Source organism: Callorhinus ursinus, unplaced genomic scaffold (assembly GCF_003265705.2).
Source record: "Callorhinus ursinus isolate GAN/ISIS: 27379988/994484 unplaced genomic scaffold, GSC_fseal_2.0 scaffold4, whole genome shotgun sequence".
NCBI lineage: Eukaryota > Metazoa > Chordata > Mammalia > Carnivora > Otariidae > Callorhinus > Callorhinus ursinus.
In genome coordinates, this window is record NW_027397066.1 from 81,203,539 (window position 1) to 81,222,198 (window position 18,660).

General features: G+C 40.2%; 1 protein-coding gene across 2 annotated transcripts in view; it reads left to right on the top strand.

The window, feature by feature from the left end:
* Window positions 1–418: 418 nt before the first annotated feature.
* METAP1 (methionyl aminopeptidase 1) overlaps window positions 419–18,660 on the top strand; it is a 65,976-nt gene continuing 47,734 nt past the window's right edge. For both annotated transcript variants that reach the window (XM_025873491.2, XM_025873492.2), the window contains exon 1: window positions 419–727. In XM_025873491.2, coding sequence (XP_025729276.1) covers window positions 614–727 — 114 coding nt within the window. In that variant the 5' untranslated portion in view covers window positions 419–613. The remainder of the gene's footprint in view (window positions 728–18,660) is intronic.

An 18,660-nucleotide genomic window follows, 5' to 3' on the forward strand; every position in this document is an offset into this window, starting at 1 on the left:
AACTTTAAAAAGGGAATTACTTTCCTTTTCCAAGGAGCTGCCGGGTGACCAACACAGAGGAGCAGCGCGCCCTTTCCAACCTGCGAGTGTGGGGGACACTCAAGACCCTGCGATCCAGTAAGGCAAGACCAGGGCGCTGTCTCCTCCAGGTACAGAGAGCGCAAGACACGAGGGCCCCTCCCTGCCGGCCGCACCTGGCCTTCTCCGCCCGCCGCCAGGAGGTCGTGCTCGCCTGGGACAGACGTGAGACGGCGCGGAACTGGTGGAGGTCTCCGCCAGGTTCCCTCGCAGCCCCCACGTGCGCGCCTGGCGCCGGGAGGCGGGGGCCGCGGGCAGGGGCCGCGGGCAGGGGCGGGGCGAACGCCGCGGGGCGGGGCGCCAGTTGCGCGCGCGGGGCGGGGGCGGGGCGCGCAGCGTAGTCTGGGCCGGCCCGGCGCTTCTCCTGCTTCCGCGCCCAGGCCCCGCGGGCCGAGCTCCTCCCCCGGCTCGGCCTCTGTCCCCTCCTCTGCCCTCCCTCCTCCTCCTCCTCCTCCTCCACCACCACCTCCTCCCCCTCCTCCTCCTCCTCCTCCTCCTCTTCCTCGGTGAGGCGCTCCTCCAGCAGCCAGGCAGCATGGCGGCCGTGGAGACGCGGGTGTGCGAGACGGACGGCTGCAGCAGCGAGGCCAAGCTCCAGTGTCCCACCTGCATCAAGCTGGGCATCCAAGGCTCGTACTTCTGCTCCCAGGTAGACGCCCGCTCCCCCGCGGCGCTGCCGCTGCCGACGGACTTCCTCCCCTCTCCGCCTGCCCTCGCGGCCGGTCGGGACACGCTCCTCCTCTTCCACCCCCGGGCCGACCGTGCTTCCTCCTCCCCCTAGCCGCAGCGCCGTCGCCCCCTCCCGCCTCCGGGGATCCTGGGCCCCTCCGACGCGGGCGCGTCTTCCAGCGGCCATGCGGGCTGGGGGCGGAAGCGGACTTGTCCCGGGTGGCCCGGCGGTCCTACGGCGCCGCGTTTAGGGGCGGGTTCCCGCCGCGCATCCTCTGCCCTTGCTGGGGCTGCCAGGTGTGTGGGCTACCGGAGACAGCTGGGGACGGCCCGGGGGGGGGGGGCAGCCTCAGCCGTGCGTGTTCCCTCAGCCATGCGTGTCCCCACAGCCGCAGCTCCCGGCAGGACTCTGGTCGTGGTCGCGGGGGGTTGCGGGGCTGGGTAGTCAGTCACTCTGGTCCCGGCGGCATTGGGGGTCGGGAAAGAGACCCGCTGGGTTTTTGAGGAGTGGGTTGCCTGGGGTTGCAGAGAGGAGGAATGCTAGCTGCAGCCTCACCTCTCCCGTGTTTTACTACCGCGCTTTGACACTTAAGCAACTTTTGGGCTTGGGGATGGATAGGGATCTGTAATTCATTCTTTTGCTTTGGCATTCAAAATTATTAATTTCGAGAACCATAAGTTAGCGCTATGAGTCACCGTCTTCATTTACAGAATTTCCCACTGAGTGAAAAAGTCAGTTCCATTAAGGGTCATGCTTTAAGGCCGGGGTGTATTTTAGTAAGTTTTGTGCAGTGGAGCAAACCCAACACTGAATGGGGTCCTGGCTGAAACGTGTGCTCGTGTTTATGTTTACTGAAAAGTACTAGTGTTCCGGTTGCATTTGGACGCTCAGTGTATTGGCAGGGCAGCAGTGGTAGGGCTCTTAGTTACAGTCCAGGTTTGTTGAAGAGAGAGACACATGAAAGTTCAGGTATTAAATTAGTAGCGTCCTGTGGGGAGAAGAGCATGAACAAAGAATCTGAAGGCCTGGTCAGGGCCCTGCCTTTGCCAAGTACTGTGCAATCTTGAACTAGCCAAAAGTTACCTAACCTTTCTGAGCTCCAGTCCTACCACTGTGCAGAGGGGAAGATGATACTCTTACATATTTCACAAGGTTGTTCTGGAGCTCAAATTATCCAGTGAATGTGAAATGCTGGTAAAACGTGAAGCATTTTTTTTTTTTTTAAGGCTGTCAGTACAATGCAACACTGCCATATGAAAAATATAAATGAATGGAATGAAAACAAATACATAAGAATAGTATATATAAGTAATATGAATATTTTAAATATAAAGTATGTAAACATAAAGACGTATGTAAAATACAAATAAATCCTTCAGGTCACAGCACTTGTACATAAGGCAGTATAAGAGATCCTAGCTATTTGTATAGGTCTTGTTTTTAGATAAGATATGACCCTTGACCTTGTTAGTATCATTTGGAAAAAGTTGCACATGAGAAGTGTTGCTCTTTCTAAAAATAGCATTGGGACTACTCAGCGTGCTAAACCTGGTATGAGTCTTTTTGTTTCTTTGAAGTAATTTTCAAAATTTAATTTGTTGAAGCATGTGTGGGACCTGGATTTAAAACAAAAAACCCAATAATTTGCTTTTGGAAATTGTGTACCGTGAGTGGAATAATGTGGTTTACGTTGAGTTTAAAATTAGGTTGCATTTTGTAATGCTAAATGAGTTAATATGTACAGACATTTACCTGTTGAGATTTTGAAAAGCTACTGTGAAACCATATTCATCAGGCAGAGGTGATATTCTCTGGGGTTGCAGAGAGGAGGAATGCTAGCTGCAGCCTCACCTCTCCCGTGAGAAAGAACATTGTCTCCTTAGGATTTGTGGAAAAATGCCAACACATTCGTGAAAACATGACACTAGGGCTTCTCCTTGCCACTGCTCTGATCATCTTCACTAGGAGTGGTCTGTCTTCTGTCTGCCTGCTTCTCTGGTCCCCCGCCTGGCTGTCTGGCCAGCTTATGGGGGAACAATCTGAGAACAAAACTATAAGTGGCCATAACAGAGGTAAGCCTTCCCCAGTTACTTCCTAACAACACCTTCTTGATTTCCTTTAGAATATTTTATACAATCTGTAATTATCTCATTTATTTTCTTATTTGTTTTTTAAATCAGAAGGCGAGGTTCATGAATAAGCTATCTTGTTCACTGCCTTCTCATTTCTCAACACAATGCTATGCATGCAGTAGGTGGGCACTCAATGTTTGAATCAGTGATAAATGTATCACAAGGCTGAATAGAGGTACGCGCTGCATTTGAATCATGACTCCATCATTTACTAGCTGTGTGATTTTGGGCAAATGTCTGTTTTATGTTACATCCTTTTAAATTGGGGCCATTGATAGTACAGGGTTTTGGTGAATACTAAATACTAAGTGTATGTAAAACACTTTGCACATTAGTAAAACTAATCAATGTTAGGTCTTTTTTTTTAACATTTAAAAAAATATTTGAGAGAGAGAGCACATGCTAGTTGGGGGGTGTTAAGGGAGAGGGAGAGAATCTCAAGCAGACTCCCCACTGAGTGGGGAGCCTATCGCCTGGGCCAATCTCAGGACCCTGAAATCACCACCAGAGCCAAAATGAAGAGTCAGATGCCCAACCGACTGAGCCACCCAGGCGCCTCTCAGTGTTGTCTTTTTAGTATTATGCTGTGTTTTATGCTTAAGGTAAAAATTATTTTTATCTAAGATGCTTAATTTATTTTTTAAGCTTTTTTTTTTTTTTTAAGTAATCTCTGCATCTAATGTGGGGCTCGAACTCACAACCCTGAGATCAAGAGTCGCATGCTTTTCTAACTAAGCCAGCCAGGTGCCTCTAAGATGTCTAATTTTAAGTAAAATTTTGGTTCTTTATATGAATAAAATCCCTTTTACTTGAAAATTGAGGTTTTCTGATGTTTGATGGTATTTCCTTATAGAAGTGTCCATTCTTATTTAATAGTTTACTAGTTTTATTTTATTTTATTTTTTTTTTTTAAGATTTTATTTATTTAATTGACAGAGAGAGACAGCGAGAGAGGGAACACAAGCAGGGGGAGCGGGAGAGGGAGAAGCAGGCTCTCCGCGGAGCAGGGAGCCCGATGCGGGACTCGATCCCAGGACCCTGGGATCATGACCGGAGCCGAAGGCAGTTGCTTAACCAACTGAGCCACCCAGGCGCCCCAATAGTTTACTAGTTTTAATAGTATAGTAGTTTACACCTAGTTCCTAGGAGTCTGTAAGAATATTTTGAGGATGGAGGCTGTGCTTTACATATTTTCATTTTCTCTACCTTGTACACTGTAGGCACTCAGTTTCTTAACTTAAGAAAAGAGGTGACAGGCCTGAGAAGGAAAGCAAAGAGCATTCAAGCCCTTAGTAAATAGCCCAGGGCAGGTGCTATCTTGTTTGTACTTAAAGGATCAGCTGAGAAGGACCTGAGTGATTTGTAACCATTTATAAAATATAAAAACTTAAAAGAATATAGTATGAATGGAAGGAGACTGGGTTTATAGTCTGACCTGGGGTTAAATCTTTGCTACCAGGTTCTTGGCCAAGTTCTCTCTTAAATTTGTAGTAATAAAGTATAGCAGAATCTCAAAAAAAAAAAAAAAAAATTTGTAGTAGAGGGCTAATGGTGTATCCTCTTCATGGAGTTGAGGGGAAGGTGAATAAGAGCATGCAAAATATTTAGCACAGTGTTCAGTGGTTTTATTATGCATGTGGCCTCATGTCTAATAAATACTATTATACTTAGTTGTAAGAAAGGTTTTGTTTTTTTTTTTAAGATTTTATTTATTTATTTATTTGTCAGAGAGCGCATGAGAGAGCACGCACACACAAGCAGGGGGAATGGCAGGCAGAGGGAGAAGCAGGCTCCGGCTGAGCAGGGAGCCTGACACGGAACTCCATCCCAGGACCCAGGGATCATGACCTGAGCTGAAGGCAGACACTTAACCGACTGAGCCACCCAGGTGCCCCAGTTATAAGGAAGGTTTAACAGTGTTGAGGGAGAAGTATCATTTGTTTATGAAAATTTTATTTTTGTTTTTATTACAAAAACAATTTTTGTTTGTCCATAATAGCTATTGAAAAATGAAATTATAAAAGATGTTACTTACAGTAGCACTCAAGGAAATCATTCCAGTTTTAGTATATGTGCTGCCGAAGCGAGCACTCACCCAAGGAAATCAAACAACTAGGAAAAATCTAATGAAAGCAATGAAAGATCTCTACACTAAAAAATACATATCATTGCTGAGAGAAATTAAAGAAAAGATAGAAATGGATGTATATATAGGTATACCTGTATGTGTATATGCACACACGCATATATATACACCCATTTTATTGTGCTTTACATGCTGTGTTTTTTACAAATTGAAGGTTTGTGACAATCCTGTGTCAAGCAAGTCTCTTATTTTTCTAATAGCATTTGCTTACTTTGTATCTCTGTCACATTTTAGTAATTCTCACAGTATTTAGAACTTTTTCATCATTTTTTTAAGTTTTTTAGTTTGAGTATAGTTGACACACAATGTTACATTAGTCTCAGGTGTACAACATAGAGATTCAAGATCTCTCTACCTTAGGCTCTGCTCACTACAAGTGCAGCTACCATCTGTCACCACACAGCACTATTACAATATCACTGACTATATGTCCTATGCTGTGCCTTTTGTTCCTGTGACCTACTCATTCCAAAACTGGAAGTCTGTATCTCCCGCTCTCCTTCACCCATTTTGCCTGTCTCCCCCCACACCCATTCCTGCTTCCATCTGTTTATGAAAATTTTGAATAAATTCTTGCAGTAGATTCTTTCAAAGAAGCAGTGGCAAGGTAAGGTGATGAATTGGGTCTCTAGGAAGAAAGTGAGTAGCTGGGCATCTTGGGGGTTGCAGCCGGAAACTGAGGAAGGAATTGCCCTTCCAACATACAGCATCTTTGAAATGTGACCGTGTCCTCTGAAACTCTTTGTCCTTCCGTAACAAAGTTCCTAATAATGCAGGGTGTTTCTGGAACTCATCACTGATGGAGATATTACCATATTATAGTTTGTATTTATAGGGATTATCTTTAAATTCCCCTCATTATCTCACACCATCCCTAGGTACTGCTGTAAGTTAGGTGATTGGGTACAACTGTCATAGCTTCTTAGAAAGCTCATTGATCTTATAAAGACCATTGTTGGTTTGAGGACACTGTGGTGGTCAGAGGAGATATCCTTTTATTGACATGCTTAAATTATTATAAACAGTTATGCTGGGGTTTTGGCCTGAGTTATATTTCTATTCCAGTAGAACTTGTAAAAAGCAAGCATCGTTTGGTTGGTAGGTAATCAAAAATTGAACAAGTCTTTTAACTCATTTTTTTTTTTTTTGAGTTGGAAGTAAGTGTGATCTTATATTGTTCATACAGTTTGTAGGTAGAAGTTTTAGTAATTTTTTGGGGGGTGGTGAATCTTTTTCAGGTTTGGCATACAAAATTTTTATTTTTATTTTTTTTAAAGATTTTATTTATTTGTCAGAGAGAGAGCACAAGCAGGGCGAGTGGTAGGGAGAGGGAGAAGCAGGTTCCCCGCTGAGCAAGGAGCCCGATATGGGACTTGATTCCAGGACCCTGGAATCATGACCTGAGCTGAAGGCAGATGCTTAACGACTGAGCCACCCAGGCGTCCCAGCATACAAAATTTTTAGTTTCGTCTTGGTAAATTTGGTAGGGTTGACATAACACACATAAGCACATAGCTAAGCACATACTTAGCTCTAGATGTTAGAAGAGAGAAGAAATAGTGTGGTAACTCCTGTACTAATGAGGAATTGTCCCTGATATTAATAGCAAACCCACTTAGTAGATGCAGTATAGGCAGGCGTACTCTATAGAGCAACCACCGTGAATCTCTGCATAGTAAAGTTTAATGTAATGGAGTATAAATATAATTACCCTTGCTGCTTGATCCCAAACCTCTCCTTATCTCACTGTTTTAACATTAGGCATTTGCTTACTCATGCTTGGGCAGGTAGTACTCCTAGCTCAACAATTTTGTCTTTTTATTTCGATTTCTTTGATTGGTGTCAGTCTTGTGTCTGGCTTTGAATAAAGAGCAATTCAATATACTCTGTAAGCTAGGTCTTCTTTTCTCAATGTGTTTGGCAGCTGTAGTTGAACCTAGTAGAAGAACCCTGTGAAAGTTCCCTCGAATTTTACATTGCAAATAAGTTCTCTTCTTATAGCACTGTTCACAGTGGCTAAGTTGTGGAAACAACCAGAATGTCCCATGGATGGGTGAATGGATAAACAAAATGTGGTATATATACACACTGGAATACAACACAGCCTCAAAAAAGAAGGAAATTCTGCAGTATGCCACATGGTGCTGCCTGGAATAAGCCGGTTACAGAAAGACACTGCATGATTCTACTTACGTGAGGTATCTAAAATAGTCAAATTCATAGAATCGAAGAATATAATGGTGGCTGCCACAGCCTGGGAGGAGGGAGAAATGGGGAGCTACTAATCAACAGGCTTAAAGTTTGAGTCCCACAAGATGAATAGGCTCTAGACATCCACTATTTAACATTGTACCTACAACAAGGGAAATTATATTTGACATTTAAATTTAAGAGGGTAGATCTCATAGTAAAGTGTTTTCACTTTAAAAACAAGTTCTCTCCTGTTTTTGTCTCCAGTAACTTCTCTGTTTTATTGCAAGGTTCAGTAGGGACTTCTTCCTGATACATTAGAGCTGTGCCATGTCTGTTGGAAAGCATTCCTGAAAACCCTGTCAGCTGGGGTCTGCTGCTGTGGCATTTATTTGGGTCATGGGCTCAGGCCTCTATTGGTTAGGGTATAAAAGATAAATGAAATTGTGACGTTAGCAATTTCCTTATCATCATAAAGTAAGAGGCAACAGAGACTTCTCCATACTATGAACCTCTATTTAATGATTCTACCTTGATAAAAGGTGCAAAAGGGCAACCTTTTGTATTGGATTCTGAAGGCTACTTTGTCTTATTCATCAAGCTTTGAGCTTAAATCATTCAGTAAAATAGGTAACTGTAAGTGCCATTAGATATGGCATGGCTTTTGTTTTTTTCCTCAAATGGGGCATGGCTTTTTGGTTGGGGGGATTTATTTTATTCCTCATTATTTTGCAAATTAGTACTACTGATAGGTTTGACTATTTGAATACTGACAACTTCGCATTGTTCACTACTAAATAAATGCAGAGAAATGTAAGTGCAGTTATTTGAATAATTTAGTATTGTTTTTGAATTGAGGTTTTATGTACTTTAAAGTCAGTTATTATCTTTTTTTTACTCAGTTACTAGATTTTGAGTAATAGTAAATCATTAATAGAATCTACAAAAATTAGATTTTGAATAATAGTAAATCATTAATAGAATCTAAAAAAATATGATACAGTAAATGCCTATATACTTAGCACCTAAGTTCTTAAAAAGAACATTAGTAGTAAAACCAGAGGCTTCAGTGTGTTCATCACACAAGAGGAACTACTTATCCTGAATTTTGTGTTTATCATTCATTTGCTTTTCCATATGTTTGATTCCTTAGATAATGCATTGTTTACTTTTGATGTTTTTGAAATTTTTATAAATGAAATCACTGCTAGTATTCTTATGCAACTTGCTTTCTTTGTTTAACATTATGTTCTTGAGATTCATTCATGTGTGTAGCTCTAGTTCGTTCATTTTCATTGTTCTATGGTATTCCAGTGAACACATGTATCATAGTTTATTCATTTCTTTGTTAATGGAAATTTGGGTTGTTCCAGGTTTTTGTTCTTGTAAACAGTGCTGCTTTAAATATTCTTATACCTAACTCCTGATGCCCGTGTGCAAAAGTTTCTCCTGGGTATGTATATACCCGTCAGAAAAATTCTTGAGTCAGGATATGTATGTGTTAAGCTTTATTTTGATGGTGCCAAATTGTTTTCCAATGTGATTGTACTTATACTCCTATCATCAAAAGCTTTATATTGTTCCATATCCTAGCTAGGAATTGAAATTAACAGACATTTTGGTTTTTATCAAACTGGTCTTTTGTGTTACTTATGAATAACAACATCCATTGGGCTATTTGTATATTTGTAAACCTGTAATAATTTAACTGTCCTCAAGGGACTTAAGGTTATTTGTACAGACAGGAAGTACATTAAAAAAAGATAAGTGAAAAAAAATAAAAAAGGTAAGTGATTGAATCAGGATGTTGTGCACCTGAAACTAATATGTGAAGTATGCTTTAATTAAGAAAAAGATAAATTACAAGGAGATGCTAAGTGAAAGAGACAAGGAATTAGTTTTCCCCTTACTTATTTTACAACTTTATTAAATTTCCCTAACTTTTTATTGTGAAAAATTTCAAACGTATGGAAAAGTTTAAAGAATATTTATAACTAATTGCCATATACTCATCACGTAAATTAATATTTTGCCCTGTTTGCTTTATTTGTGTCTGCTTGTGTGTGGATTGCATTTGTGTATTTGTGAAACATTTGAGAGGAAGTCACAGACAACATGACACCACACCCGTTAAATATTCAGCATGCCTCTTTGAATGACAAGGACATTCTTCTTTCTTAATTACAATGCCATGATTACATTTAAGAAAATTGACAAGAATTCCCTAACATCATCTAACAGTCAGTCCCATTCAGATTTCTCAGTTATCCCCTAGGCATCTTTAATAGTTGTATTTTTTGCTTTTTGTTATTTTTTGGAATTAAGATCTTATCAGAGCTCACAAATAGGGTTGTCATGTCTCTCAGTGTCTTTTAATTTAGAAGAGTCCTCTCATCTTTATTTCCTGATGCTGACTTTTTAAAGAGACTAGTCAGGTGTCTTGCAGAACGTCACATATTCTTGATTATCTCCTTATTTCCTCACAGTGTCTTTAAGTTCTTTTTTCCCCTGTATTTTCCTTCAGTCAGACATTAGGTCCAAAGGCGTAACTAGGATCTGTCAAGATTCACTTGAAAAGACTCATAGGTGATGCTGTGTACCTTGTAGTGTATCACATTAGGGGACACAGAATGCCTGGTTGTCCCAGTCCTAAATTTGATCATTTGGTTAAAGAGGTTGCTGCCAGATTACCATTGTAAACATACATTTTTCACTTTGCAATGACTGTGTAATCTGTGGGGGATACTCTGGCACGGTGAGAATATGCTTTTCTTCAATGATCTTTCTCCAAGTGGTTTTAGTGTCCATGATGATCCTTGCCTGATGATTATTTCAATAGGGGTTGCAAATAGTGATTCCCCTTCTAACCCCATTCTGTCGTTTACTGGCTGATTTTTTCTTTTTCCCTCTAAGGAAGTTCTTCCTCATCAACTGGTTAATAAACTATGTTCTACCTAAAGATGGTACTTTAGGTACTCAACAGACATGTAATGGTAATATATTGGTTACTTTCAGTGATCACAAATGTTTGTTTCGTTTCCTCATTTTTCAGTACAGGGACCTTTGGATTTTTTTCCCTTCATTCCCCCACCCCAAGAGAGAAAGAGAATGTGGAAGCGCCGTAGGGAGGGACAGAGGGAGAGGGAGAGAGAATCCCAACCAGAAGTCCATGCCCAACAGGGAGCTGGAAGTGGGGCTCCATCTCATGACCCTGAGATCACAACCCCAGCCAAAATCAAGAGTCAGGTATTTACCTGACCGAGCCACCCAGGTGCCCCTTCCTTCATTAAACCTTAAAATAAGTTACAATCCTTATTCTTTTTGATGTTCAGGTTGTCTCAGTTTCAGTCAGTGATAACACTTTCAGAGTGGCTTCTATATCCTTTTGACTCTCCTGCATTAGTCTCTGATTGCATCCTGGCCTTATGGCGCAAGACAAATCAGATTTACCTTGTAATTTCCCTGTCCCAGATCTGGAGTCAGTCCTGTCTTTAAGGAGCTTTTGTTTCTGGTAGGAAAGTCTTTGGAAATCTAGATGTCGGTGCTAAGTATATTTCATGCCCCTGGAGTGTCCTTGCCTGTAGGAGAAGGAGTAGTAACATCTTCAAGGAACTTTGCTGATGGCTCTATGAGGGACACAAATAAAACCTCTATAGGGCAGTTTTTTAGCATATTAAATAGGTGAAAAATGGTATAGGTAAGGACAGGAAGGCCTCCTGAAGGAGGCGAGTTAAGAACTGGGTTTTGATCAATTACAAAAATAAAAGTGAAAAGGTAAATCAGAAGGTGTGCATTAGAGTATAGGAGAGGATATTTCAGGGGAAGGATAGATAGCTTATGGAAGTAGAGAAGAAAGCAGACAAAGCGTGTTATAGCAAATAGAGTAGCTTTACTGTAGTGGAGAGTCTGAGTCCAGAGATACAAGTAAATAAAGTCATTGTTAGTAGGGATAGAGACCTTGCTATTTCATTAAGTATACTTTTTGAAAATGTCAATATTTCCTTTTGCTTTTCATTATAAAAAGCAGTACATAATCTTTTCATAAATTTAATGGAAGCGTATGAAGTGAAAACTCCATCACAATCAGAGAGAATTTAAGAGAATGTTAATAGTTTGGTTTATTATCTTTCCAGACTTTTTTATATGTATTGCATAGAGGTTAAGAACGTGGATAGTGTCTCAAGAGGGCCTGCATTTAAAACCTGGCTTTGGGGGTTGCCTGGGTGGCCCACTTGGTTAAGTGGCCAACTCTGGATTTTGGCTCAGGTCATGATCCCAGGATCCTGGGATCAAGTCCCACAGTGGGCTCTGCGCTCAGTGGGAAATCTGCTTGAGGATTCTCTCTCTCCCTCTTTTTCTGTCTGTCATCCCCCACCCTGCCCCTGCACGTGTGCATGTATATGTGTTCTGTCTCTCAAATAAATCTTTAGGGGCACCTGGGTGGCTCAGACAGTTAAGCATTTGCCTTCCGTTCAGGTCATGATCTCGGGGTCCTGGAATTGAGCCCCACATTGGGTTCCCTGCTCAGTGGGGAGTCTGCTCTCTCTCCCTCTGCTCCTCCCAACCCCCCGTTTGTGCTCTCTCTCTCTCAAATAAATAAATAAATAAACTTAAAAAAAAAAACACACCAAAACAAAAAAACCCTGGCTTTGTGTTTTTTGACATGCTCAGTAACCTGTGTCTCAGTTTTCTCATCTGTAAAATGGGTTGGTAATAGCATTGCTGACCTTAGAGTTGTTGTATGATTAACAGCATTAATACATAGTAAGTGGGTAAATCAGAGCTTGGCATATAGTATGCACTCAAATGTTAGCTGTTTTTATTTTTTCAAAACGAAAATGAGGTCATTGCTCTTATATACAGCTATACAGTTTTAAACTTAACTTTTTGTTTCAAGTGTGTCTTTTTATTGTGGTAAAAGAACATATAAACTTTAGCACCATAACCATTTTTAAGCGTTTAAGTGTACAGTTTCAGTATTAAGTATATTTACATATTTACGTTGTTGTGGAACAGATCTCCCGAAATTTTTCATTTTGTAGAACTGAAACCCATTAAACAAGAATTCTCCTTTGCTCCCTTCTCCCAGCCTGATGACCACCATTCTACTTTCTGTATCTGAGTTTGACTATTTTAGATACCTCATATTGTGGAATCATATAGTATTTGTCCTTTTGTGGCTGGCTAGCTTTCCTTCCTCCCTTCCTCCCTTCCTTCCTTCCATTCATTTGACAGAGAGAACACAAGGCGGGGGGCGGGGGGGGGGGGAAGGAGGCAGAAGAGAGAGAAGCAGGCTCCCTGCTGAGCAGGGGCTCCTGACCTGAGCTGAAGGCAGTCATTCAGCTGATTGAGTCACCCAGGGGGCGGGGCGGGGAGAGCGGCAGGGAGAGGGAGAAGCAGGCTTCTTGCTGAGCAGAGAGCCCAACTCTGGGCTTGATCCCAGGACCCTGGGATCATGACCTGAGCCAGAGGCTTAACTGACTGAGCCACCCAGGCACCCCTGCAACTGGCTTATTTCACTTAACATAATGTCCTCAAGGTTCATCCATAGTGTAGCATATGACAGGATTTCTTAACCATTTTAAGGCTGCCGAGTATTCCACTGTCTGTATGTATGGTACATAGGTTGCCTTTTCACGTAAGTTGTGTCCTTTGATGAACAAAAGTCTTAATGTTTGGAGCACCTGGGTGGCTTAGTCAGTTAAGTGTCTCCCTTTGGCTTAGGTCATGATTCCGGGGTCCTGGGATTGAGCCCAGAGTTGGGCTCTCTGCTCAGAGGGGAGCCTGCTTCTCTCTCTCCCTCTACCCTTCCCCCTGCTTATGCTCTCTCTCTCTCTCTCTCAAATAAATAAATAAAAATCCTAAAAAAAAAGTCTTAATTTAAGTTTGATGTAGTCTCACTTTATTTTTTCTTTTGTTACCTGTTCTTTTTAGTGTCACATCCAAGAAATCATTTTATCTAATGTCATGAAGTTTTTTCCCTATGTTTTATGGTTTTGGGGCTTATGTTTAGGTCTTTAACCCATTTTGAATTTATTTTTGTGCATGGTATAAGATAAAGGTCTAACTTCAGTCTTTTGCTTGTGGATATCTAGTTTTCCTAACACCATTTATTGAAGGGACTGTCCTTTCCTTATTGAGTGGTCTTGGCACTCTGCTAAGGTCATTTGACTATATATATGAGGGTTTATTTCTAGACTCCATTCTATTCTGGTAGTCTATATATTTATCTTTATGGCAGTACCATACTCTTTTAATTATTGTAGCTTTGTAGTATGTTTGAGATCAAAAAGTGTCAGTCTTCTAAGTTTGTTCTTTTTAAAAATAATTGTTTTGGCTGTTTGGGGACCCTTTAGATTCTGTGTGAATTTTAGGATGATTTTTTGAATTTCTGCAAAATAAGTCTTTGGGATTTTAATAGTGATTGTGTTGAATCTGTAGTTTTCTTTGGGTAGTACTGACATTTTAACAATGTTAGGTTTTTCAATCCAGAAACATGGGACTGCTTTCCATTTGTAGCTTCTTTTAATTTATTTTAGCAATGTTTTGTAGTTTTGGGGGCATAAGTCCCTCACCTTCTTTATTAGATTTATTTCTGAGTTTTCCTTTTGATGCTGTTGTAAATGAAATTGTTTTCTTAATTTCCTTTTCAGATTGCTCATTGTTAGTGTATAGAAACACAATTGTTGCATGTTCAACTTTACTGATTTTGTTTATTAGTTCTGATTTTTCACTTTAGAATCTTTAAGAAGTTTTCTACATACAAGATCATGTCATTTGTGAACCAAGATATTTTGCTTTTCCTTTCTAGTTGGATGCCTTTTATTTTTCTTGCTTAATTGCTCCGGCTAAGAATTCCAATACTATGTCAAATAGAAGTGGTGAGAGTGGGCCTCTTTGTATTGTTCCTGGTCTTAGAGGAAAAGTTTTCACTCTTTCACCATTGACTGATGTTAGCTTTCAGCTTTTATTATGTTGAAGTAGTTTCTTCTGTTCCTAACAAGTGTTTTTATCATGAAGGAGTGTTGACTCTTGTCCAGTGCTTTTCCTGTATCGATTGAGAAGACTGTGATTTTTGTCCTTCATTCTGTTAATGTAGTGGTGATTTTTAAATGCTAATCAGGTGATTTTTTGTATGTTGAACCATCCTTGAATTCCAGGAACCCATGTCATCAGGGTGTATAACTTTTTAAATGTGTTGTTGAATTTTGTTTGCTAGTATTTTGTTGAGAATTTTTGCATCAGTATTTATCAGGGATGTTGGTCTGTAGTTTTGTTGTGGTATCTTTTGTCTGGCTTTGCTATCGGGATAGCCCTGGCTTCATAGAATGAATGCACTGGGAATTTACCCTCTTTTTTGTGAATTGAGGCTTCTCTCTTTTTTCTTAATTTAGCTAAGGGTTCATCAATTTTGTTGATCTTTTAAAAAAATTAAACTCTTAGTTGGGTTGATATCCGCCCCCATCATTGTTTTTCTGTATTATTAATCTCTTGTAATCTTTATCATTTTCTTTCTTCTGTTAGCTTTAGATTTAGTTTGTTCTTTTAGTTCTCTGAGATGTAAAGTTAGTGTTATTAATTTGAGATCTTTATTCCTTTTCAATTTTTTATTTTAATTTATTTAATGTTTTTTAAAGATTCATTTTATCATTTTTGAAGGGGAGGAGGGGCAGAGGGAGAGGGAGAGAGAGAATCTCAAACAGATTCTGCACTGAGCACAGAGCCCAACGGAGGGCTCAGTCTCCTGACCCTGAGATTGTGGCCCCAGCCAAAACCAAGAGTCTGTTGCTTAACTGACTAAGCCACTTAGATGCCCCCTTTCTTCCTTTTTAATATATGATTTTATAGCTATAAACTTCATTTTAACTGCATCCCATAGTCTTTTTTTGTTTTTTAAAGATTTACTTATTTATTTTAAAGAGAGAGCACAAGTGGGATAGGCAGAGGGAGAGGGGAGAGAATCTAAAGCAGACTCTGAGCTGAGCGTGGAGCCTGACATGAGGCTCAGTCTCACCACCCTGAGATCACAATCTGAGCTGAAACCAAGAGATGGTCCAGGTAGGGAGACAAGTCGGAAGCTGTTTTGGTAGTTTGACAGGTCAGTAGAGCCTAAAATAGGGTGGGAGGTGTTGGGATTAACTAGATAAGAATAAAATAGGAAATGACTTGTTCTAGCAGCGAAATGGAAACACAAATCTCTTAACCCCGTTGGTACTTTTTTGCTCTCCAGTGATTCACAATCCTGGAAATAAATAAGAATCACCTACATAACCTGTCCTCAGAGATTCTGATTAAATTTGAGATAGGACACAGCATGAATATTTTTAAAGAAAAGCTTTCCAGAGGATTCTAATATGTAGCTGGGACTAAGAACCACACTATCTCCTATCAGCTCCTAAACCTGGTAGACCTTTTTGTTGGTGCTAAACAAAAAATATGTTCTCTTGGGGTGAGAACTCAAGATTTACAACTAGTTATAATAGGGAATCAATAGACAATGCTTTGGTGCTATTAAACAGGTGGAGAATAAAGCAGTGAGACAAAGTGCTCTCACAGAATTACCAAATAAGCACATGTGACCTGTTAGGTTTGGGGGTGGGATGAGGTGTGGTGTGGGCACTATATGGAGAAGGTAGATTACAAGAGATTAATAATACAGAAAAACAATGATGGGGGCGGATATCAACCCAACTAAGAGTTTAATTTTTTTAAAAGATCAACAAAATTGATGAACCCTTAGCTAAATTAAGAAAAAAGAGAGAAGCCTCAATTCACAAAAAAGAGGGTAAATTCCCAGTGCATTCATTCTATGAAGCCAGGGCTATCCCGATAGCAAAGCCAGACAAAAATTGAAGGGGTAGATAAAGCTTTTGAGAACTGAGAGAGTGTCAGCAGCAGATAGACCAGGTTGTGGCAAGGAAAGGAAAGTGTGTTTGGGGAACTCTTAAGTCTAATTTAGTTAGGTCATTGGTGCATTTTGCAGAGATGAGGAGGGAAAGATTGCCCAGTTAAGCATTCAGAGGTCTGACTGTGTAGTCAGTCACTCGTGGTTTTGGGTGGTCCTGGTAATGAGTGGGAGAAGAAAAAGAGGGAGATTGTGGTTTAGGGAAGGAACACTGTTCAGCCATCAAAAGTTATTAGGAGATGTAGGGATGCCCTCAGTGATTTTGAAGGCCATGACCAGGTTGCTTCATGGCCTCAGCAAGTAACAGGAAGGTGGGTGTCCTTATACAGGTGAGAGGTGTTTATTATGAATACTTTAGTCCCTTCGTTTACTTGAACCCTCATATATCTTGAAATACAAGTCTTTAGCTAATTATGCTGCTCCGTGAGATAGCTCCCCTGTTTATTTAATGAGAATAATCCTGTTAGTCCTCTTATTAAAAAGTTGGGATTTGATGTGTTTCATGAACCAAATGTAAAGCACTCTGAAATCTTCTGATGAAAGTAGAAGGCTAGTTGGATAGCTACTTTTCAATAAATGTGTGAAATTTCAGAATGTTAGTCAGTGATAGCTACATTGAAAATACAGTAGGGAGAAAAATTAAGTGGGACAGAGTTGATCCCCAGTGCATTGTAAGCTTCTTTAGAATACCAAGTAGTCTGAAATATGTAAAATGTGTTGTTTTTTTCCAGGAGTACGTTCATAATCTTGTTCAAAGTGTTCTTTACCGAAGTAGAATCAAGCATGATTATTTTTAAATCTTGGTAATTACTACAAAGCTTATGACTTTTCAGAATAAATATGAAAAAATAATTTTATATGAATACTTAAGAGGTATTTAAATCTCGGTCTTTATATATTATTTTGGGTTGTTTTACTCTGCCCACCATGAAGTGAGGATGGAGTAGAAGGGTTTTGAAATATGGTTCCTTTAAAAGATTTATACTGCTTTTAGTTTGTCCAAAGTTTACCTGAGAATTGAGTCAACAGTAGAGATCACAGTGGAATAAATGAGGTGAATTGTAGAGGCAGTAATTGCTAAAGGCTTTAGAAGTGCCAGTTCCCACTGAGGGACGGATGGTATTTAAAGTCAGTTATTATTATCTTCTGTACTCTTGAAGAAAGGGGAGGTTTGGGTGGAGGAGAGGAGGGCGTCTTGTTACTTAAACTTAATTGCTCTGAAAGATAGCTATAGAGTTGGTCACAAGTGGGAATGGTATCAGCTCCCTGCTCCTGTCTCAGAGCCCCTCTTATTTTCTATTTTAAATACTGAAGACTGCTCTAGATTTCTTTTTAACAAGAGTTCCTTGATCAAGAGGGGTAAAGGGAAAAACGTTTGGAACCTAACTCCAACATGCTCCGGATGGCAAGCATTTGCGATTGGAAGCAAGAGGTCTTTGTTTACTTAAAATTCAGGAAGATTTGATGATTGGGTTCTGGATGTTTTCCTGTCTTGTAAATAACATGACCTTCCGAGTATCATCTTGGAACGATCAAATAATGATGAATGTGTAGACATATTCCCTGTAAGAGGGTAAGTCACTGAATACAATAGGTGTTAGGATGGAGGTAAGATCGATGTGAAAGAAAGGGGCAGTCCGTCTGATTGTTGTTCTTGATGCCAGTCTGTCAAGCCTAGTTCACCAGAAGGATGATGTCCCTCAGGGAAGAAGCTTGAAAAGGTGGGCTGTGTGCTTTGCCACTTGGGATATTCAGTTGTGGGGTGGAGAGTAACTTGTTCAGTCACACTGTTAGCAGAAAGTATAAATATGTTGTCCTAATTCTGTATTAATTGGTGTCATAACTCAGATAAGAAAGCAACTTGTCTTATAGATGGATTCTTCATGGAGCTAGAAAATGGCATGCAACTTAAAATACTGAATGTAGGAAATGAGACTTAGTCTATATGCACTGTGCATTATAGGGAATATGGTTTTGATTTTTGAAAAGACATGCTTATAGTCAAATATTCTGTATTCCTCATACCACGTAATTTATTTCAACATTTTTTTCCAGTTTTACTGAGAAATAATTGACTTAACTTTACGTTTAAGGCATATCAAGTTTAATGATTTGATATATGTATATATTGCAACATGATTACCACAGTAAGTTTAGCTAATATCCATTACCTTGCTAGTTACAAATTTTTTTTCCTTGTGATGAGAACTTTTGGATTTATGCTCTTAGCAGCTTTCAAATACACAATACGGTATCGTCATCTGTAGTCATCATGTTGTGCATTACATTCTCAGAACTTATCTTTATTTCAACATTTTAAACAGATTATTTTGGCATTTAATTTTATATCTCTAAATAACATGATTGCTGTGTCCTGATGATTTTGCTCAGGCCTGTCTCAGCTTCCTGGAATGTAAGAAGAGGATTTGGTTGTTTTACCCCTTGCCTGCCATATGATTATCTTCTGATTTATAAGTGGTTTTGACAACAGTCATGTAGCCTGCTTGCCACTTAATAGTCGTGTGACCTTGGGCAAGTC